The 23,228-nt window shown below is 38.9% G+C and overlaps 1 protein-coding gene across 12 annotated transcripts in view; it reads right to left on the bottom strand.

Annotated features, from left to right (window-relative positions):
* Positions 1-2,947: 2,947 nt before the first annotated feature.
* Positions 2,948-23,228, bottom strand: part of ZBTB44 (zinc finger and BTB domain containing 44) — a 71,646-nt gene continuing 51,365 nt past the window's right edge. For 4 of the 12 annotated variants that reach the window (XM_033861781.2, XM_033861780.2, XM_033861786.2 and 1 more), the window contains 4 exons: positions 17,981-18,065; positions 15,344-15,507; positions 13,706-14,006; positions 4,304-11,924 (listed from right to left, as the gene is read on the bottom strand). In XM_033861781.2, the coding sequence (XP_033717672.1) occupies positions 11,642-11,924; positions 13,706-14,006; positions 15,344-15,507; positions 17,981-18,065 (833 nt within the window). In that variant the 3' untranslated portion in view covers positions 4,304-11,641. Of the gene's footprint in view, positions 3,598-4,303; positions 11,925-13,705; positions 14,007-15,343; positions 15,508-17,980; positions 18,066-23,228 lie in introns of those variants that run through there. The other 8 variants (XM_033861782.2, XM_033861788.2, XM_033861783.2 and 5 more) reach the window with 6 other exon arrangements.

The raw sequence follows: 23,228 nt of genomic DNA, 5'->3' as shown, positions 1-23,228 counted from the left end.
GACAACATCAAGTAAATAGCACTTGGAGGGCCTGAAATAGAGCTGATATTGTCCACTGTTCAGAGACTAGACATGCTTCAGATCCCAGCCCCACGCTCTCACCAAACCCTTCCCCAGACCCCTGCTCCAGTGCCACTCACGGCACCTTCCTCTGGGCTCTTCCCTGAACTACTTAAGTAATTCCTCAGTGATCGCAGTTCAGTCTGTGCGCCTTCCCTCTAATCTACTTCATGCTTGTTCTTAATCTTTCTAGAGCAAGGTCTGATTAAGTTGTCCCTCTGCCTCAAAATGTGTGATGCTTTTCTATTTCCTACCAAATTCAGTTCAAGTTCTTAAAGGCCTCCTCATCTGGTTCCAGTCTGCTTTCTAACATTTTCTCCCATTTTCTTTTCAGGGATACTGTAACTCTCAGCAAACCAAACCACTTTCACTCCCTGGACATTCCACCTCTTGTGCTCAGTGTTGTTTCCTAAGTGCCATCCCACCCCCATTTCTGCCAGTACAAATTTCTAGACCTCTTTACAAGGAAATTCCAGCTCAAATGTTCCTCCTCCACGTAGCCTCCCTGATCCCTCCAGCCAGGTCTCTCCCTCCAAATTGGCAGAGGACATGCTTTGCTGTTTCCCTCATGGTACTCAGTTATTTCCATATTCGTTTTATTTCTGTAAGTCTTTACTTCAGAAACCATAAGCTCCTAGGGTCAGAGACTTCATTCCATCAACCCCAGGCCTGGGGACACCTTGGTACAAGAGACAGGTATGGCCCTGTCCGAATGGAACTTAATCAAATGGAGTTTAGTCCAACTGCTTTTAAATAATCAATCACCATTGTAATAAAAGCACAGGATGCTCGTGAACCTAACAGGAAGTCAGAGCCCAGCGTGGGAGGCTCTGGGAATGCTTCTTTAAGAAGTGAAACTTAGGTATGGACTTGATGGATGAGTAAACCGGACTAAAGGGAGGGAAATGGCAGCACCAGTGTTTCAGAGAACAATCTGGAGAAATTGTGGCCAGGCTGACGGCAGTTGTTCTGAGGATTAGACTTGAAGTGGGAGTTGAGGCAAACTGTCAGGTGCCATGCTTCTCGGTGTTCTGTCCTAAAGTTCCCTGGTGAGTACCTCTGAGCATTCTGGTAAAGTGAGCTTATGACCATTTGCTGGCAACATTCAATTATTCCTTCAACATTTTTTTGAGTTCTACTATGTGCCTGGCACTACAGCGAATATACAAATAGAAGACACAGTCCCTGATGTCAAGAAATAAATCAGGTGAGGGAGACACGCTAGTTATAATAGACAAGACTTTTTAAGTGGCTACTCTACACTAGGTGCTTGCTGTTCTAAGCCTTTTACATATAATCATTCCATTCTCATAACTGCCCCAGGAGGTAGCTTTACAAGACAGTGTGACTGAGATGTGGGTTGGTGTAGCTAAACAAAATCTGCTAGGGAGAGGGACCTTCACCCCAAAACTGGAGGTAGACGGGAGTGGGGACTGAGTGGCGGGTTCCAAGAGGAGGTGAAGCCTGACCTTTGTAGTGAAAGTCCAACTACAACTAGCCAAGCACAGCAGGCCGGGACGGATTTCCCAGGGAGCGGGAGGCGGACTTTAAGCAGGGCAGTGGCCCGGTTAAAACATGACCCAGCAGAAACGGGAAGGATGGACCAGAGGGGGCCAGACTGGAGAGAGGGCTGTTTTTGTTTCTAGGCCAGAAACAACAGAGGCTTGAATTAAGTAGCAGCAGCAGGGATGGAGAAAATGACAGAAAATATTACCAACAGGGGTGGGAAAGATAATCCAGAGGTGATATTTAGGTAAAATCACACAAAGAAAAGCACACGACCAGTTCACATATTTACAGCAAGGTCACCTGTAACTGTTTCACATCAGGAGAGTAAGTTAACTTGACTCTCCTTTAGAATTAGGCCCTGGCACAAAAGACAAAAACACCCATCTGCATAAACGAACTCACACTTTCTGCCAGCGTTACCCTCCCTCAAGGGTCTCCCAAAATGCTAGTGCCCCAAAGAATCGCAACGCTAGGACTGGCGGGGTCAAAGCTTCAGGGTTTTCTTCCTATCGCTGGGTCTGGGAGAGCTGAGCGCTGTATCAACTCAAGACTTCTCGGGTTGCAGCCCTGTTGGTGCCTAGGGAGTTCAGGGTGGCTCTACTGCCTTTCTATAATGGGTAGGAAGGGCCCTATCTGCGTGGGTCATACATTTGTTATTATGTCACTGGGTTTTTGAAAACCAAATCACTCACAGTGCTAGCATTTTATAAACTGTAAAACACTCTGAAAAGGAATTTTTACTAATCTTGTAGGTAGACTCATTTGCATTCAACAGAGAATTCTGTTTCTGGACAAAAGTTATCATGTACACAGGTCCTACCACATTTACCACTGCTGCCTGAAATGCCAAAGAGAGCACATCTGCCTCAGCCCCTAAATTAAAGTGGACTAGTGGAATTTTATTTGGTTGTGATCTTTTCTTATGTTCTAAAGCAACTTTCCCAACAGAGGGTCTCTAGATGGCAAGAATCATCAGAGGTAATTCATTTGTAGCTGGCTCTTTACTGAGTGTGTGTATGTGTATGGTGCTAAGCCTGTCTAACTCTTCAGGTTCTCTGGTCAATGAGACGCACTCACTCACTTATTCAGTCTTTCAGACTCCAGCCAAAGGCCCCCAGAAATGTTAGCCGTGGAAAAAAGTAGGCAACAGTAGAAAGAAGGGTGTGGGACTGTATGGAGGCGCCCCACAAAATGACTCTAAAGACAGCTCTGCCCATAGCCTCTGCAGTGACTTGTTTGCTTATCTATAGAATGGGTGGGTATAAAAATTTCAAGTATTTTTGGCACAAGAATTCAAGAAAACAAATCAAGAGTTTAACAACAGTAAAACAGCTTTCCCTTCGCCCCCACGGCTGTTCAAACCCTGGTTCTCATCCTTTTGCTGATGAGGAAGCTCTTTCTGGATTGACTATATGCCCCATCTTAGTTTTCCCATCTGTATAAAAGTTTACCCATGTGAAAAATGAATTACATTACATTTTGGGATTTGATGTTTATGAGCAAGTTCCCCCCATTTAAACTCTCAGTACATTTGCAGATCTCTCAGTTTAGTACTTAGAACAAACATTCTGTTCAGAAAAGAACGCCCCAACTGTGTATCCCAGTGCCATGCATCGAGGAGACAGACACACATCTTCCTTTACTACCTTTAGTATCATTCTCTGAAAGGAATTTTTCTGGCCTGTTATTCATATGCAAATCAAACTGTAAGGCAGGAGTACTTAAAAGTCTACGTTCTGCATTTATATGGATCACCTGTGGCTGAGGTAGCTACTGAGGACCCCAACACAGTTTGCCGGCCTTGAACGGTTTGGTACACCATTGTTAAAAACACTCAACAGGGCTTCCCTGGTGGTGCAGTGGTTGAGAGTCCGCCTGCCAATGCAGGGGACACCGGTTCGTGCCCCGGTCTGGGAAGATCCCACATGCCGCGGAGCGGCTGGGCCCGTGAGCCACGGCCGCTGAGCCTGCGCGTCCGGAGCGTGTGCTCTGTGACTGGAGAGGCCACAGCAGTAAGAGGCCTGCGTACTGCAAGAAAAACCAAAAAAACAAAACACTCAACACACTCACTGAATGATAGAAAATGCTTCTTAAAAATTTATGCTTTTCCTCCCTGAACTTAAGTGAGGCTGGTAGCTTGGGGTCAGGGCACAGTCTCCTTTGGCGGTTGCTCTCACTCTATAGACCACTTATTGTCAAAATCCACAGCAAGGTGCATCTGTAGTTAGAATGCCCTTCCTTCAGGCTCTCACAGGCTCATCACCTAGGCAATGAGTTGCCTTCCCCCAGTAAGTACCATTCTCTACTCCTTGGTTGTAAGGTATTATTGAAATACCCCAACAGGTCTCTCTAATCAATGAAGTATAGCCTCAGAAAGATTCAAGGCAACTTCTCAAGACATAACCCACCACTCAGGAAAGCAGGTCTGCACAAGATACCTGGCCAACAGCTCTAGGATTTGATGACTTTCTCCAACTAGCCTCCTTCATATTCTTTTCCGTTTTAGGGATGGTGTTCATGGACTCCTTGCCCTTTCAGCTCTTTTCTTACCTGCCCAGGAAGCTGATGTGTATGCTGACTCGCAGAACACTCTCTAGTCTGTACAAACTCAATGGATGCTTACTTAAGGTGCGCCTTAGTCTCATGACTTTTCTTATCCACTTGACCTCGATCAGCACCACCAATTCTTCCTTCCAGCCAACAGTAAATAACAACAGCATGAAGTTTTACTCCATAAAGCATTAATAAGATATTTTAATGAAGGGTCGGGGTGGGGGGGGAACCAAACAAACCTTAGTCTTATGTTTCTATTCAAAGACACTCAAAACTATTTTTTTCCCTGCCCATCCCGTCTAACTGCAACTTTATTTGTGACCATGTAATAAAGGCTGGTTTAAAGTTTTTGTTTTTAAAAAAGTTTAAACCTTTTAAAAAAAGATTAAACAACCAGGCTAGCAAAAAGTACTCAATACATACTTTCCTTATATCAAACAAGCTAATATTTCAGTACAATGTAACTATACAGAATATATACGATACACATATATTCACAAAGCAAACACTATAGGCTCAGAACATATTTGAAAAAACATGATATTCACAGTGATTACAACAACTCTAAAAATGATTGTAACATTGAAACGGCACTTAGTATACAAAAAAGTCACAAAAATATATATATGTATGTAGTCACCAAGAACTACGGTTCCTGTAAAGTACTCATAGCCAGATACTAGTATATAAAATGTGAAGTTCTGACACTGTATACATTTTTAGGAAACAAAACAAATCCAAAACCATTTTTGTTACTGTTGAAAGTCAAACATGCCAAATAACTTAGCTATGGCCACTGTAACCAAGTAAAGCCAAACTTGAAGGAGATGATAACTGGATACAAAGCTGGTGAACTTGGGCCTGTCACAGGTAAGAAAGTTGTACTGGTTCTAGGAGGGTAGAAGACGTGACAACACCCTTCCACATAATTTAATTCACATTTTTTCCCCAGCATCACCTTCCCTCCCCCAAGGGTTTCACCAAATGCCACTGCCCAAGAAGAATCATAATGCTGTAACTAGCAAGATAAAAGTTTCTCCCAAACTTCCTTGATGTTGGGCTATAGGTGAATTTTAAAGCATGCATTCATTAGCTAAACAGGACCACCAGTCACCCATCTGGAAGACTGTGGTACATACACACCTTCCTCCTAGGCTGGATGTACTAGAAAGTACTCCAGTTTTTGAATGAAGCCAGATTTATATGTTAGCTCTGTAAAATATTGAGCTACTATAGCAGCAAATACAAAATTACAGAAACTAAAACAATTTTATTTAAAAACTGATTTCTGTTACATCAAAACAATTTTTTTCCCTTCACGTCTGTTTCCTTTAATCAGACATTAATTTCTTCTATCACTGAATTATGGTCTATTGTCTCAAATCGGCTTTTCATTATGCTGCTGTGGAAAAAGACAAGTTCAAATCCTGGAAAGTTTACATTTACTCTTAAAAATGGGAATACAGGAAATTTAAAGTAAAAAAAAAAGTCTGTTCTAAAAGTATCTCTCACAAATATATATATTTAAATATTAAAATAGGCTACCTAGGATTTTTATAAAATGGCTTTTGAAAAGATAGCAGAGGCACAAAGAAGCCATATACTATCTTCCAATTGGACATAAGGTGCCACAAGGGTGCCCTACAAGGAGGCAGGCAATCTCTATCTGATGCAACAGGAGGCACCAGCAACAACAGAAAAATCAAATATATTATTGGGACCTGGATTGAAATCAAATTTTACTCTACAAGAGACTGTTGTATTTTTAAAAAATATCTTGAAATATAAGCATTAGAAGCCATCACTTTGTACAAGGAAGAAAATGAATAAAGTTTATGATCTCACTCCTGATCACCTGATGGCATTCATTTCAGGCACCTGAAAGATGAACAGCAGTGTAACTTTCAGCAATTTAATGGACCACTCTCAGTATGAGAGACTTTACATAGCATTTGTCAACTTGAAAACTGATAACTGAAATAAAAGAAAGCTCTTAGAGAAAACACAATTATAACCTAATCATAGAAAAGGTTCTTTCTAGAAAAAGCAGGTGTTTCTAGGAGCTGCAAGAAAGGCTTCCCATCTTTAAATGAACACAGCCTCCACTAATACCAAGGAAACAGCATGTGTTTAGAGGAGATGACGGCTCCTCTTAATGTAGGGAAGATTGATCCTTCCTCAGCAGATGATGTACTTTGGTAACCTGAATATTCGTTTACAGGGTGATTTTTAAACCTGTTTAATTGAATAATGAAATCTGGCTATGGTTAGACCGGTATTTGGGAAAACAGGGACAATTTAATAAAAGTCACAACACTGTAGAACCTCAAACCATCAAGCAGCAATTTTACCAATAAATCATTACAATTGAGCCTAGGGCTTTAAGTTTACTCAGCAAAATCAGTCAGTTTAAAAGAGAAAGGCAATCATCAGAGAATCAGATTTTATAAACCAGGCACTTCAAACGGAAATTTAAAAATTTTAAGTCTTTAAAAAATTTTTTTTAAAGTTTTTTGTTTTCAACCAATGGTCTGAACCCTTAAATTCTTCGAAAACTATTATGTACATAAGAACCTTGGTATTAGTTGGAACTGGCCTGGCCCCTATGCAGAGGGAGCTATATAACCGAAGTAGCATATACACTTGAAGGCAGTCTCAATTTTTGGATACTGCCAAATTGAGATGCCAGTAACATCATCTCCTGACATCTCTGCAGAGACTATTTGTAAAGATATGGAACTATTACTTTTTTTTAATCATAAAAATATAATCACTATGATGTAGTAGAAATATCTAACTGTGTCAAGTATGAAGTTAAAAAAAAAAGTACGGGCTTCCCTGGTGGCGCAGTGGTTGAGAGTCTGCCTGCCGATGCAGGGGACACGGGTTCGTGCCCCGGTCCGGGAAGATCCCACGTGCCGCGGAGCGGCTGGGCCCGTGAGCCATGGCTGCTGAGCCTGCGCGTCCGGAGCCTGTGCTCCGCAACGGGAGAGGCCACAACAGTGAGAGGCCCGCGTACCACAAAAAAAAAAAAAAAAAAAAAAAAAAAAAAAAAAGTACAACTATGATGTCACTAAGAGTCTTCATCCCATAATCTGACATAGGCTTAACTCCCCATTAATAAATCTCAACATATTTATAATCTAAAAATGAAATACCCATAGACTGTCTGCTCCTTAGTTGAACCTGGAAATTGGTTCAACTCTACTTCATTGTTAATGTGAACCATTATTGCTTTTGGCAAATTAGTCTTGCTGAGGACCTTCCAAATAAAAATACCCTATGGCCACCAACATGTTGTCAAGCAAAAATGACACTGAAAGATAAAAAAGGGTATAGGCAAAATATGGAATAACTTAAATTTTGACGATTTGAGCCTAAAGCCTGGGAGGAGTATGCTTAGCTATAAATATTCCTCATAGACATGGTTAATGTAATTGAGCACACCCCATTCTGTACCACTGATTTAGAAAAGAAAATCTTGTTTGTATACATGGTTCTCTCAGTAACTTTCAAAATCTAAATATATTATAAATAAATCATCTTATGTCAATAACTTACACTGAAAACCACATTTACTACCTTTTAGCAAATTTGGGTCGCTTCCAGATGTGAACTTTACTAGTTTTTTCCCTCCCAATTAATATTAATAACTAGAAAACTATTCTCCCTCACTTAGTTGTATACTCCAGAGCTTCACATTTTCAATACAGGTGAAAATAGAGTAAGTGACACACAAAAGTTTTAATTCTCTTCATCAATTCCTTAAATCTCAAAGCCCTTTCGGGTACAATATTATAATTTTAGGATTGTTCATTCATCAAGTAATAAGAATAATTCTCTCCATGTGGTACACTAGTACAAACTGCCATTACCTTATAAAGTAATGTATTTCTCAGGGGCTACAAAGCTAAAAGAAACTGAACCATGATCTGAGAATCTTCAGAATAAAAGCCACTAAGCTAGTTAACTCGTCTCCATTTAGATTAAGTATGAGAATAAAAAATAATAAGAGATAAAATAAAAGACCGAAAAGACTTAATACAACTTCCAAAGGCTCCCAGAGAACCATTTACACATCTGGAGAGACTGGCTCAGTAGTTAGAAGGTAACAGAGTTACCAACGATAACTATATTAGATGTGCTGGCTGGTTCATTCCACTTGGTAACATATTTTAACAAAATGGAAGTTTTTTTGTTTTGAAAACCGAAGGGCATGTGTCATAACATGGAACCAGAATGTAAGTTCTGTAAGCCAGAATGGTTGCTGAAATGTTAAAATGTAAGAATGAATGAAGCTATTTAAACATTTTAGTACACTTTTGCCTCACTGAAAGTGAGAACTTTAAAAACTGGCAATGTAACTAAATATATAACTAATTATTTAAAATGAAAATGAAGAAGGTTACTTTAAATTCAAAGTAAGAAATATCCATTTAAATACATTTGTGGGTGATAACCTCCATCTGCATCCCTTTCTCGAACTTAAAATTCAAAAAAATGAAAACAAGTATTAATGCTTTCGTTTCTGAATTAGTACAATCACTGACATGCTAGATGCTTCCACTGTTAGAATACACCCTTAAAAATGGAAAGAATGACTGCAGGAGCTGTAATATCCAGTATCACAGCAAATATCTTTGCTCATTTCTAAAGTATGTATATCATACCTATTTGGTAGCTTTAAAATGAAAAATAAATGCTTTTCTTATATAAAATACTTGGTTTAAAAAGGCAATTTATCTTGCATCCTAAAATTTAAGCCCTTTAACAAAGTTACCCCTCCTTGGGCCTTTCAGAAAGATAGCTATGCTAAAGTATTCTAAACTGGAATTTTTTTTATGTTTAGTTATACTGGTAATTTCTAATGGATGAGATAATATAACTGGCTTTCATCTCTGCAATGTTTTCCATATATTCTGGTAAAAATTATATATCCAGGCATCCTTCTCTTAGAGGAATTTTAAATAAATCTAAATAGCACTATATACAATTATCCCTCATAGCTTAGTTTCCTAAAACAGATCCATAAGCTAAGTATCCTTAAACTGTGTATCAAGAAAAATGTAGAGCCTCACTGAAATAGAAAAAAAGGACTCTTTATATCACATGTTAAGTACTAGTTAGTTACCTGTATTGATAAGATTTGGGGAGCAGACAACCAACAATCGGCATTTTCACAGTAGATTCAAACGTTTCATAAAACTTGGAAATCTGTATAATTTGTAAATACCAATGAAAATCTAAAGTTTCCATTTGGGAAAAAATAGCCAGTGATGGTGGTCAATCCTACATTCTGAGAACACAGAACACCTCAGAGCTGCCAAAACTGTGTAGGACTCTCTTAATACAAAATTCTCAGGACGGGGGTGTGCTAAAACACTTTCAACCCACAAATCTCCAAATGGTTCTGATATATTTCTTCTCATTAACCCTATTTCTTTCCTCCTTTTCTTCCTTCCTTCTTCTTCTTTTTTAAAAAAATAACTCTTAGAACTGAGGGCAACAATGACTCCTGGTCATAATTTTACCGATTCTTTGTTTTCTCCATTAAGATTTTAAAATTAACTTTTGAGATTTATCTACTGGTAGGCATAACAGTTTCCAAAGGATCTATATTACATTAAAAATAAAAATTCCTGACCTTTCCAGTTGAGACACAGCAGTACCGCTATTAGTATCACAGTCTGTTGAAGAAAGTAATTCAACCTATTAGTAAAGAAGCATATATAATGGGAGGCCATCATAATCTGTGTATGTTCATTTTCCTGAAGGTACTATACCTATGTTTGGGAGCAAAGAGGAAACAACAGGTTCATGAGTGAGAAAAGGAGTTGGAAACAAGTTAAAAATAGCAGAATATTCAAACAGACAGAAAGAACATTAGCCTAAAAAAAATCTTCAATGAGTTCACTTTCCCTTCCTTTACATTTGTAGGGGATAAAAGAAGTTACAGAATTAGCCAATTAATAAAAAAATGAAACAAATCACTATAACTTAGAAAAATTTTATTATTAACGACTAGCACCCAGACAAAACTGAGATCTTGTGTTTTGAATAAGAAACTGTATTTTCTTTTTCTAACCTAATCAGGTGTTTTCATAATTATTAAACTTTGGGTATATACATAGAAAAAAAGAGTTACTCAAAAGATCATTGTTCATGGACTCATGAATATTTAGGATCAAGGTCAGTGATGCTTTAATGGCACCAGGTAAAAATGTATATTCCAGTCTAGAGTATCATATATGTTTCAACTATAAACCACGAAGTTTCTTTCTTTTCTTTTCTTTTTTAGCAGCAAGAGGTAATAGTCATTAATTTAAGGTTTTTAGTTTTTCTTTAGTCTTAACAATCCTTTTTTTCCCCAAATAGATTTGAGTCATAGATCATCATTTTATAGACTCTCCTCTACTTCTACATTATTGCTTACATTGCGTAAAAACTATCCTAACTGCTTTTAATATGACATTTGGCAATGTCTTAAAATATTTTGGAATAAGGACAATTTATCACTGTCATATGGGTATTTTGTAAACAATCGCAGTTGGGTTAAGAATATAGCCTTAACAGAGAATTCTTTATTTTGTCCAAAACAGCAGAATAAAAACATCCTCAACAATACACAAACCTATGTATAAAATATAGAACATCTCCAGTATATCTCCTTTTCATGGGATCATGCCAAGTATAGGCAAGAGAAAACTGATTTAGGCAATGACCCAATTAGCCAGGCATTAACATTCAAAGACCAGGTAAACAGTAATTTTATCCAGAAAAGCAGTATGAAAGAGTTCCTATGAAGCCGATTCACACACTATATTCTCTGTTCCTGGTCATTTCACACAAGTTGACTATCCTTAACCATGGTTCTTCGCCTTCTTTCACAGAAGAAAGATTATTTGGAGGAGTGGTACTACAAAGGTACAGGGAATACCTACCCCAATACCAAATTTTCACCATGAAAAACTATAGTGACAAAGCTTAAAAAAAAAAAAAAACACAAAACACGTGGGATTTCAGAAGTATATACCCTAATAATTTTTAAGAAAGCTCACCATAAATACTTCCAAAAACAACAGGCTTTACAAAAGACTGTACAATATCCTGTGTATAGGAGTAAACATCTATTCAGGCCATCTGCCAGATTCGTTCTGTAATATGTCTCTGATGTACGCTTTCATTTCAGGAAGGTCAATAATCATCTGATTTCTTCTTGACCTAGTGATCTGTTGTTAGCCTACTCCTGATAATGGAAGAGGAAACTGATACCAGTTTTAAGTCAGCTGGTTCTCCTTAAGTCTCAAGGTTTCTATTATATTTCAACACCATGTTACTGTGCACTTACAGAAGCAATCTCTCAGTCATGAAAAATAAAACATCAGTTGCAGAACTTACAAAGTAAAAAGGGAAATTCTTTCCCAAACCCTTTTTTGCTTAAAAAGTTAAATTAAATTCAAATGTACAAGACCAAGCACAGGCACTTTCCAAAAATCAAAAATGAAGCCAAACCATGAAATTACTCAATAGTTACAGAAGACAGCTCTGATTTTGGGGGTTCCTCTCTGGTTGCCTCGGCACAAGCACTGGTCTTTGGCTGCCCTGGCATTTCCTCCTCTTTTTCTGTCAGCCCACCAAGAGACCCCAAGGGAAAAGTGCTTTCACAATTCTGGGTCGAGGAGACCTGTGAAATTACAGGCATCTGGACAGAGGAGTTGTTTTCAAAACTGTGTTCTCCAAGATCATACTGAACAAGGGTCTCTTCTTGCTCCTGGTTTAAGTAGTCCGGTACTAGGAAATCACTAGGTAAGAGGCAAAGGATGAAACAGGGAGTTAATTTTCAAGCCAGTAATAAATAAGACACAATACAAAGACCTGATTTGTAAAACAAGACTGGGATTTTTCATTTCTCTAATTTTTGAATGAAGATTAGAACTCAGGAATTTTCAACTTCTAAACTTTCCTAAATATATGAACCAAAACCATCCATTAGAACCAAAGTATACCAACTCTCCCTACCACCAAGAGAGCTAAGATTATCACCTTCAGTGTCACTCTGGACACCTAAACAGCCTTGCTTGTTCTAATGTAGAAGAGTTTTTGTATACAAAACAGATGGAAATAGCATGTTCATTTAAACAAAGATCATTTGAATAACTTATGAGTAACCTTTCTTGGATTATACACTAATTATAAGGTATATAAACCTAGCTTTTTATTACTTCCTGGATATAAATTAGTTAAGAAACTAAATCCTCAGGCATAAGTGACCTTTTATATAATCTACTATATAGAGAAATGTAAAAAACTACTTAGATGCTTGATTTAAATCTTTACAGTTAAACAAAAAAAAAATTCATTACACTTTATAATGTCAATAACTAATATACTTAAGGTTATTTTATAATTTGTCCACTATTAATTTAAAAAACTGAAGTCTGCTCATCTGCAAAGCAATTTAAGATGTCCTATGTTATATTTTCTAAAAAGTGTTCAGGTGTTAAACAAGAGTAGAGGATAGAGGGCTCAGTACAGGGAAGATATAGAAAACAGGCGTGGTTAACTGGGACACTATTTTAGTCCGGAACAAAGTTTGTTATGTCATGTATAATCTAGGTTTAGTGATATGATAACCAGACACCCAGAGTTAGAAATGATTACATTAAACAAAATGTCTGGCTTGAAGAGAAAACAAAATCTATGCAGGAATAATCTACTGAAAAATAAGATTTAAAAAATGAAGGCAGTTAAAAATTTAAGATTTGATTTTATAAGAAACTAAGAATTCCTACAGATGTACAATTCTGATAAAGTATTAAAAATAGACAACAGAATTTTATATCTAGAGGAGACCTTAGAAATCATCTTTAAAGCTTACATTTTATCTTTCTCTACGTTTCAAGCTTCTTCATCTGTAAAGTGATGTGTTAAATCATAACACTAGTTAGTGGCAGAGCTAGAACTAGAACCTGATCCTTGGATACCCAATAAATCAGAAAGGTAACTCTATTATAAGCTTTTTATATTAAAAGCATGGAGCTCTAAACTGAAATAAAAAAAGGAAAACTTCATTTGATGTAAATTATCATATCCATTAGTTCTACACCATAGTTGGTGTAGAATTTTCTCTTATTATTTAAAGAAAAAAGAGAGAAGTGGTCAAGAATTTAATTAACATCCAAAGAGTCTGAAGTAATCCACTATCACTAAATATCATCTGACACGGTAAATTCTCCAATAAGGTCTATTTTAAAATGTACTACAGAATTACTTTAACCTTGTATTTAAAAAAACAACAACAAAAACCCACAAAAAAACCAAAACAAGCTGATGAGTAGTCTACTTCTGTAGGAAAAGATTTCTAATGCCAACTATAAATGTATTTAAAATTGTTTATACTTAGAAGGATCAGCAAAATTTGATCAGATCAGGAGATCAGAGCATTATTGGATAGTGGGAATTTAAAAGGCATGTGACTGATTAGCTGGCAACCTGATAAAAAAACACAGCAGGCTGCCCTAAAAGCAGGAAAAGAGAGTTTAGAAAGCAGTTTTCCTGGTTCGGTTTTTGTTGTGCACCTCACCTGCTCTGGAAGTAGTTTGCTAGCTCTGACGCTTCATGGTTCAGACTCCTCAGGTGCACGATTAAATTTCCAGAGTTGGTGAACATGGCGCCACATGTTTTGCACTCGTAAATCCGAGGCTTGCGGATAATGTGCCGGGAAACCCTCATGTGGTGTTTATATTCCCCGAAGGAAGTGAAAGTGGCACTACATATCTGGCACCGGAAACAGCGTTTACCTTCATGCTTTAGGCGATGCATCTTTAGCGAGTAAGCCCTGGTGAACTTTTTCCCACAGCGGTCACACTGAAATGGTTTAATTCCTATAAAATAAAGCAAAACAAAATATTATCTAAAAATAAAATAAGTGGAAATGTCATAAACCTCACAGACTTCTGAACTGTAATTCTGTAGCAAGAGATAATCTGAAAAGACAAAAATCATCAGCAAAAATGAGTTCCAAACTCAGTATCTCAGAAAAGGTACAGAACATCTAAGAAGTCGCTAGTGCTTGAAAAAAGAAAGCGAGAAAGAAAGGCACCATGGGGTGGGGGTAATTGAGGTAATATATACTCCAATGGATTTTTGAACGCTTCCAAATCTTGTATTTTATAGACTTCAAAACACAATTTAACCAGAGTATTTAAGCAGAGCCCAAATCTTCACAAAAGATTACTTCATTTCATTAAAGTAGTGAGGTTTATATTGAGAAGATGTGAAAATGATCAGTACCTACTCTTCATTTCCTATCTCAAGAGAAAAATGAGAAGAAAAAAGGGAAATTCTAACATCTCTGAACATAATTAGTGATTGCAACAGAACTACTACTTGATTGAGTTTTTGGGTATTTAATGTAATAGTGATGGAAAAATATGTAGAAATTAATATATGAAATATAAAGTATATTAATGGTCCCTTCCAATTCATTATCACAGTTTTAGCAAATAAAATTTCAAAACCCTTCAAAACATCATCCATTGATTCAACAAAGTCATAGGGAATTAGTGTTAGCACAGGGACTGTTAGACCTAAGTGAAATAGTTATACAGCTGAGAATAGCGGTAAAGATTTCTTATCAGAGGTCAGTGTTCTATCTGCAAGAATTTTACTGCCTTTACGTGAACACTTAACTTAAATTTCAAATATGTTTTACACATCATTTATCCAAAATCTCTTTTACACCAAAAAAATACTACAAGGCTGACTAATCAGGGCACAGAGAAATTTAGGACTGTAGAATTAAAATTAAATTATTGTTATTAATTTTTAAAAACTTTTTATTTGGAAATAATTATAAATTTAGAGAAGTTACAAGAATAGTACAAAGAACACCAATATACATCCTGTTAACCCCATTTGCTTTACCGTATGTATTTGTGCTTTTCTCCCTCACATATATACACACATGCATCTGATATCCTTTTCATTTACATATTACACCCAACCCAAGTCTTAATGAGAATACTGATGCCTGTAAGCAAATACATTTCTGACACTGCACCAATTCAGCAATGGACCTATGTTTATCTGTTCTCACTAGACTTCCCAGAGATAAACTTTTTTCTAACTCAAAAGCATCTGTTTACTGTTTTTAACTGGAAGTTCAAAATAAAATGTTTTGGAGTGCTCATTTATGCCACAATAGGGATGATGACATTACCTGAGTGGATGAGCATGTGCTGTTTCAGGTTCTGAATACGGGTGAATCGCACCCCACATGTTGGACACTGAAAAGGTCTATCTGGACCATTTGGACTTGGCCGTTCTGTGCTGCTGGTGGAAGGAGCAATGTAGAGTTGGTAGGGATACTGAACATTTTCCAATCTAAAAAACAGACCAAAGAAGGCAACCAGGCTCTGATTTTTAAGTTCAATAAACACTTCTGCACAACTTTAAATGAACAACAACAACAAAAAAACACTTTAAGACTTTTTGAAGCAGTTTAAAAGTTAGATTACAAGTTTCATTTATAACAAAAGGAGAAACAATATTATTGTCCAGAATGTCAAGTATCTTAAGTTAAGCAAGGTCGTATGACCAAGCACATATCATAAACGATTTTACTTTAGGTATCTTTAATCTCTCTAATACTTTCCTTCCTACTACTGCTTTAATTCAGGCCCTCATCAATACACGGCTGAATTAATAACTCCTTCTCTTTAGCCCACACCCCTTTAACCCATCCTCACTGTTTCACAGTGATCTCTCTGATTAAATCAGTCCCCTGATAAAAATCCTGCGATGGTTCACTGTTATCTTGAGTGAAGGCAGACGAGACTCTGCATGATCTGGGTCTGTGTACTCTTCCAGCCTCATTTCTTGTCATACTCCCCAAACATACCCATACCAAGCAGTTCCTCCTTAACAATTCTCTCTGAGTGCTGTGCTTTCATGTATTTAACTTCCTTCACGTGCTTAGATAACACGCCCAGCCGTTTTATGAAATGTACCCAAGAAGTTACCTCCTCCTCCCGAAAGCCTTCTTTGATTCATCAGTGGTTTAGGCAGGTACCCTCCTATGCAGAGCAACCGATCCCTCTGCAGATGACTCATGATTATCTGCTTACTTGTCTGTCTTTAACCTCTTCCCCCTCCCCCAAAGTTGGCTTGATCTCTTTGAGGGTAAAGGGTTATTACGTTTCATCTCAATATGCCCACCACTCAGCACAGTATCTAGTATAGAACAGACAACCTCATTAACGTTTGAAATTAAGGAATGTAGGCATATTTCCATTTGTTTACACCTTCATTAACGTATTCAAATGACTCTGGTTCATAACCTGCTGTATCAGGTTTAGCTATTCAAGAACAAAAAACCTTGTTTGAGTTCTTTGAATCCTTCAAGTTTTCAACAAATATACTTTTTAAGTCTGTCCCGGACTCTAAGAGGAGGAGTTAATTCAGTGAAGTCTATATTCAGTGGTCAGAGACAGACAATAAACACTTGAGAAAATGATCAGAACAGAGAATTAAAACAGAGTGATCGGTGTTTTACTTTAGACTGGTGGTCAGGAAAATTTTCCTTGAGAACTGACACTTAGACAGTGATCTGAAGATTCAGGAAAGAGTGAGCAATGTGGAAATTAGGGGAGAAAGCATTTCAGGCAGAGTAAAGGCCCTAAAATGGCAGACAGGCCCCAAACCAGAACAAATATGGACTAGAAATATTCTAGGAACTGAAAGAAGGTCAGCGTGGCTGGATATGGTATGCAAGGAGGAGTATGGTCTGAAGGAAGTCCTATCAGGTAGGCCTGTAAAGGCATAGTGAGGAGTTTAGATTTTAAGTGTGAATCTACTGGAGAATTTTAAGAATCTGCTACTTAGAACAGCAACATAATCTGACTTAATTTAAAAAACAAAATCATTCTGGCTGCTACATGGAGAATGACTGGAGTAGGGGAGAATGAAATCAGGGGCCAGTTGAAGATTACTGTAGTGAAGGCAAAAGATGGTGGTGACCTGGGCTGGGGTGGCAGTAGCAGAGCTGGAGGAGAAGTGGACTGAGAAGGAGGAGAAGTATATTTTGGATGCAGAGCTGACAGGACTTGCTTAAAGATTAAATATGGTGGTGGGAGGTGAGGGAAAGAAGGATCAAGTATAATTCCCAGAGACAATGCTTGGGAAACTGGGGGGATGATGGTGCTGTTCACCGAGACAGGAGGACTGGAGGAGCAGGCCTGAGGGGAGGGAAAGGCTAGAGTCTGTCTTGGCCATAGAGTCTGTCTTGGCTAGAGTCTGTCAGGCCTGAGGGGAGGGAAAGGCTAGAGTCTGTCTTGGCCATAAGTCTTGGCCCTGCTATGTCTATGTGAAAATTATCAAACAGGAAGGGTCAATGTGAAGATAATGACTTGGGAACCATGAGTATATAGATAAGGGTTTGATCAACTTTTTTGGTAGCAGGTCAGATGTAATTATTTTTGGCTTTGCACACCACATGATCTGTTTCAACCATTCAACTCTGCCATCCACGGACAATATGTAAACAAATGAGCATGTCTGTGTTCCAATAAAACTTGATTTACAAATAAAGGTGGTGGCTGGAATTAGCCTGTGGTCCACAGCCTGCCAACCCCTAATATAGATACTATTTAAAGCAACTGGGCTGGGAAGTCTTGGAAATGCCCAAAAAAACCCCCTTGTACTATAAGTTGTCTAATTTATGTGGCTACCTGATGACTAAAAAATATACTAAAGGGAGGTCGCAATAAACTTTTATATAATTCCCAGATAGAATGCTTGGGTTTAGAGTTACAAGCACAGCCCTTACAAGAAAACTATGTACTATGTTAGTACTAACCGATCATCATCATCTGCGTGAGCACTGGTGCTAGAAGTGCTCTGAAGTGTAGGTAACCCTTCAGTGACGCCTTCATCTACTGAACCTGTGAATAAAAAAGACAGCTGTCAATACTTTGGTGTAATAAATAAAGCCAAGATATAAATTGTAAGCTGTGTCTCCAAGCCTCTGAACAGATTATCTAATGTATATACCCTGAATTACCGGTCAGAAGTAGTAGTGTTCTATAACTTTTTAACTTTTGTTTAATTTTTACATTTTATTTTATTATTTGGCTGCATCGGGTCTTAGTTGCGGCACACGGGGTCTTCGTTGTGACGTGCGGGATCTTTTGTTGCGGTGCATGGGCTCAGTAGTTGTGGCACATGGGCTTAGTTGCCCTGCAGCAAGTGGGATCTGGATTGAACACACATCCATCCCCTGCATTGGAAGGCGGATTCTTAACCACTGGACCACCAGGTTAAGTCCCTACTTTTATTTTAATTAAACGTTTATGTGATTTTAAAAAATCACATGTGAAACAACAGCCTTATATCACTACTTAAATTCTTTCAAGAGTATTTCTTTGATATAAATTTTAGAAAGTAGAGCAATTCAAATGTAAACTAAACAAAAATTCACATAAAATTAAGTAATGTTGTAACAATCATTTAAGGAAGCACTAACAAGTTTTGTTTTTTAAAACTTATTTTATTGTGACATACAACTTACTTGTTGTACACATAACTTCCACATAGAATGAGAAAGACAGCTGTAAGGTGAACATCTGTGAAACCTCCTCACAACCCCCTAAAACACTGGCAGCATCCTGAAAGTTCCCATTACCCTTCTCTGATCACAAACCCCTCCTTCCAGGAGGCAACCATCAGCATCCTCTTTCATTTTTTTCCTTTTCTTCTTATCCTGCTTCCTTTTATTTATTTTTTATTTCCATTTGTTTTTGGCTGTGCTGTTCCGCTTGCTGGATCCTCCCCCAACCAGGGATCGAACCCGCGCCCTCGGCAGTGAAAGCGCAGAGTCCTAACCACTGGACCGCCAGGAAATCCCCTCCCCCTTCCTTTTAAAAAGTAATTTTACCTCAAATGCGTATTTCCATAAACTAGGGGTTGTTTTATGCTACAACACAGCTGAACACCATCGAGGGTTGCTTTCACTCCAGTGGCAGAGTGGAGCAAGTGAGCTTGGGACAGAAGTCAAGTCTAAAATATTTACTATCATGCCCTCACCACGAAGAGTACGCAAGAGTACATACCATTTAATGGTGTCTGGTTTAAACTTTACATAAAATGAGTCACACTGTATGTATTCTTATGCCTTGCTTCTTTCCTTCAATATTGTGGACTTATCCATGTTGTTACATGTAAATGAAGTTAGATATTATTCATCATCTATCCAATTCACTTTTTTTTTTTGCGGTACGCGGGCCTCTCACTGTTGTGGCCCCTCCCGCTGCGGAGCAGGCTCTGGACTCGCAGGCTCCGCGGCATGTGGGATCCTCCTGGACCGGGGCACGAACCCGCGTCCCCTGCATCGGCAGGCAGACTCTCAACCACTGTGCCACCAGGGAAGCCCTATCCAATTCACTCTTGATGGACAGTTTCAGGCTACTATGAGCAACACTGCTGGGAATATACTTTGTTGTTTTTGTTGTTCCCGACCAGGGATTGAGAACGCATGCCCCCTGCAGTGGAAGCGCAGAGCCCTAACCACTGGACCGCTAGGGAATTCCCTGCTGTGCATATATTCAAGTAACAATGCACATACACATGCTTTTTTTTCTAGGGTATCTATTATCAGGAATGGACTTGCTCGGTCATAGAATATGTATTTTTTTAACTTCATGTATTTATTGAACCCCTCTTCTGTGACATGCCTGTTCAAGTCTTGCTATTGAGTTGTCCTTTTTATCATGAGTTCTTTTCATGTTTCGGATACAAAATCTTTGTAGGTAAAAGATGTTACAAATATTTTCCCCTCTTACATGGCTTGTCTTTTTACATTTTCTTTTGATGACCAAAAAATTTATATTTTAATTGAATTGATCAGTCTTTTCCTTTATGGTTATGGCTTTCAGAGCTTGTTTTTAAAAATCCTTCCCTATCTCAAATTACCTTATGAAAGATTTAGGTTTTGCCCTTGGCACTTGGGTCTTTTCTTTAACACACCTGGAGTTGATTTTGTGATGGAACACAGTTACTGGAAAGTCTGTCTTTTCTCCTCTGCTCTGCAGTGCTCTAAAAGCATGGGTCTGTTTCTGGGTTCTCTACTAGTTCCCTCTGCTTGTCTGTACTTGCATGAATGCCACACTTTAGTTACTGTAGCTTTATAATAAATCTTGATTTGAGGTGGATCAAATCCTCTCACCTTGTTCATTTGCTCCCTGAACATCTTGGAATTTGCTGGCCTCTTATCTATGGACTGTTGTCTTTCGTAGATTCTGGAAAATTCTCAGCCATTCTCTCCTCTCCTTTTAGGACTTTCATCATACCTATGTTTGTACCATCCATAACCCTTACCCTCTTTTACACCTATAGTCTCTACCACTGTCTGTGTGATGGTTAATGTATGTGTCAATGTACTGGGCTAAGGGGTGACCAGAGGGCTGGTAAAATATAATTTCTGGGTGTGTCTGTGAGGGTGTTTCCAGAGAGATCAGCATTTAAATTGGTAGACTTTGTAAGGAAGATCATCTTCACCAATTGCAGGTGGGTATCATCCAGTCTGGTGATGGCCTGAACAGAACAAAAAGGTGAAAGAAGGGCAAATTTGCTCTCTGCTTGAGCTGGGACATCCATCTTCTCCTGTTCTTGAACATCAGCACTTCTGGTTCTTGGGCCTTTGGACTTGGACTGGGATTTTGGACACTAAGAGGCCAGCAGTTCCCAGGCCTTCGGATTTGGGCTGGAACCACACAACCGACTTTCCTGGCCTCCACCTGGCAGACAGCAGATTATGGAATTTCTAACCCTCCAAAATCATGTGAGTGAATCCCTCCGAATAAACCTCCTTCTGTATATCTATATATATGTCCTACTGGTTCTGTTTCTCTGGAGAACCCTAATAGTTTCTCTCTCTGTGCAGCACTCAGGTGATTTCTTCTAATTTATCTTCTGATTCACCAATTCTCTCTTCTGCTGAAATCCCATCTGCTGCCAAAATGTTTGATATCCATGTTTCGTGCGTGCGCTGGTTGTTCTGACAGTGATTACTGCCCTTGAAAATGATTTGCAGGGGACTGATTTGCTAAGGGGAGGATGAACATACCCTCTTCCAGAGAAGCTTTCTGTTCGCCTCTGCCAGATTCCTAGAGGGCAGGCCCTGTCTAACCCAATTCACTGTTTGAGATTCACTGGCCTACCCATGCAAGGAGTAAGCAGAATGTAAATCTGCAGGAGGCTGGTCTGTGCCCACCACTTCTCAGGGATGTGTTTTTCCCCCTTTTCCCTTTTCATCTCTTAGTCGGCCCACTGCCAAGGCAGCTGTTTCTAGAATCCCCTGTGGAGTCTGGAGGAAGGGGAGCAGGTTGAGTCCCAGTGCTTAATGCGTGGGGCAACTTCTTTAAGACTTCACAGGGTCGACCTCTGTTTCCCTCACTCTTCGACTTGATGAACCAAAGCCCTCTTGTGTTTTGGCAAATGTCTTATGTAAAAAATGGTTTTAGTGCTCTGATATGTACTTACCTCTCTGCATCAGACTCCCCCCTAAAATTAACCTGGCAGTTCCCTAACCATCTTTTCAAATACTTTAAAAGGTGACTTAAAATAAAAAGATCACGTTGTTTTCAGTGGGAGGGTAGATCCAACCAGCCTCGCCTGTTCTCATCAGGTACTAAACCCGGTCAATGTCTTTACGGCGTGCGAATAAGCTGTGCTGCCCCAAGTGAACAAACGAGCCTCTGCGGCTGTGCAGTCCTTACGGCCAGCACTCTTCTGCTTGCAGTATTTTAATGAAAGCTAAAAGGTACTAACTGTAACAGTTGTACAACACCATATACATGTGAACATTTAATAAATATCATCTGATAACAGATACACAGGATGAAACTTCCTCCCAGTGAAAATTTTGAATCCGATACTTCAGTTTTCCCCCTTGGAACACTTGAATTTGCTGACATTAGGAACCGATTACATTTTCTACTTAAGTAAAATTTTCCAAAAAACTAACCGAATCCCTTTTAAGGCATCCAAGCTTACTTTATTAAATAATTTGCACTAGAAAATTTGTGACAGTTGTATTTTGCCTTGACTTCTTAAATAAATAATACTAAATATAATTCTTTTCTTGTTTCTTGATGACTCACGGTAATCATCAAGAACACCAATTGTTATACTGTGTTCTAATACACTGATAGAGATTTTTTTTTTTTTTTTTTTTGCGGTATGCGGGCCTCTCACTGTTGTGGCCTCTCCTGTTGCGGAGCACAGGCTCTGGACGCGCAGGCTCAGCGGCCATGGCTCACGGGCCCAGCTGCTCCGCGGCATGTGGGATCCTCCCGGACCGGGGCACGAACCCGTGTCCCCTGCATCGGCAGGCGGACTCTCAACCACTGCGCCACCAGGGAAGCCCTGATAGAGGTTTTTGAAAGAAGACAAGACCCTATGCATTTACATTCATCCCTAACTGCACCTCTATTCCTCCTGTCCCCTCACCCCCATCTCACCCTTACTGGTGTGTGTTTGGCATTCCTGTGCATGCCTTTTCTTTTCTTATTCCCTTACTATCAAGAAACATTTATGCTTTTCCCCTATGCCTATTTATCCAACTTATTCCTGATCCTTCTCATTTGTTTTTAAACCAGATGTGGGTTGGAGGACCAGATAATGTTGCATTTTGCTTAAGAAAGAGCTGTTCACTTGTCAATATCTTCCCACTGTCACTTTTTTCCTTAAAGAGGGAACTAAACACTAACATTTCAATCTGTCCTAGGATTAAAAACTGGAAAAATCCAGGTATTTGGATCTGGACACCATGGACACACACAAAAATCTACTTTATAGTATTCTGCAGTTCTTCAGAACGCAGGCAACATTAAAGCTTATAGGTAAAGACTTGCAAAAAAGGCCTGAAGGTGTGATTAGGGCAGGCCAGGAAGACTGATCTAACTGAAATTTCACCATCAAGTAAACTGTAATACTTTTAGGAGGGAGTGGGGTCATGGTGAGGTGGAAATGAAACCCACTGTGCTTTGGATTGATTCTGGTGTTACCAGGAGTCTGCTTAAAAGGCTGGTCAAAAAGAACTAAAATGG

The sequence above is a fragment of the Tursiops truncatus genome, chromosome 8, assembly GCF_011762595.2.
Source record: "Tursiops truncatus isolate mTurTru1 chromosome 8, mTurTru1.mat.Y, whole genome shotgun sequence".
In the NCBI taxonomy this organism is placed as follows: domain Eukaryota; kingdom Metazoa; phylum Chordata; class Mammalia; order Artiodactyla; family Delphinidae; genus Tursiops; species Tursiops truncatus.
Note: the sequence above shows the minus strand (reverse complement) of the source record. Positions and strands in the feature narration are given on the sequence as shown.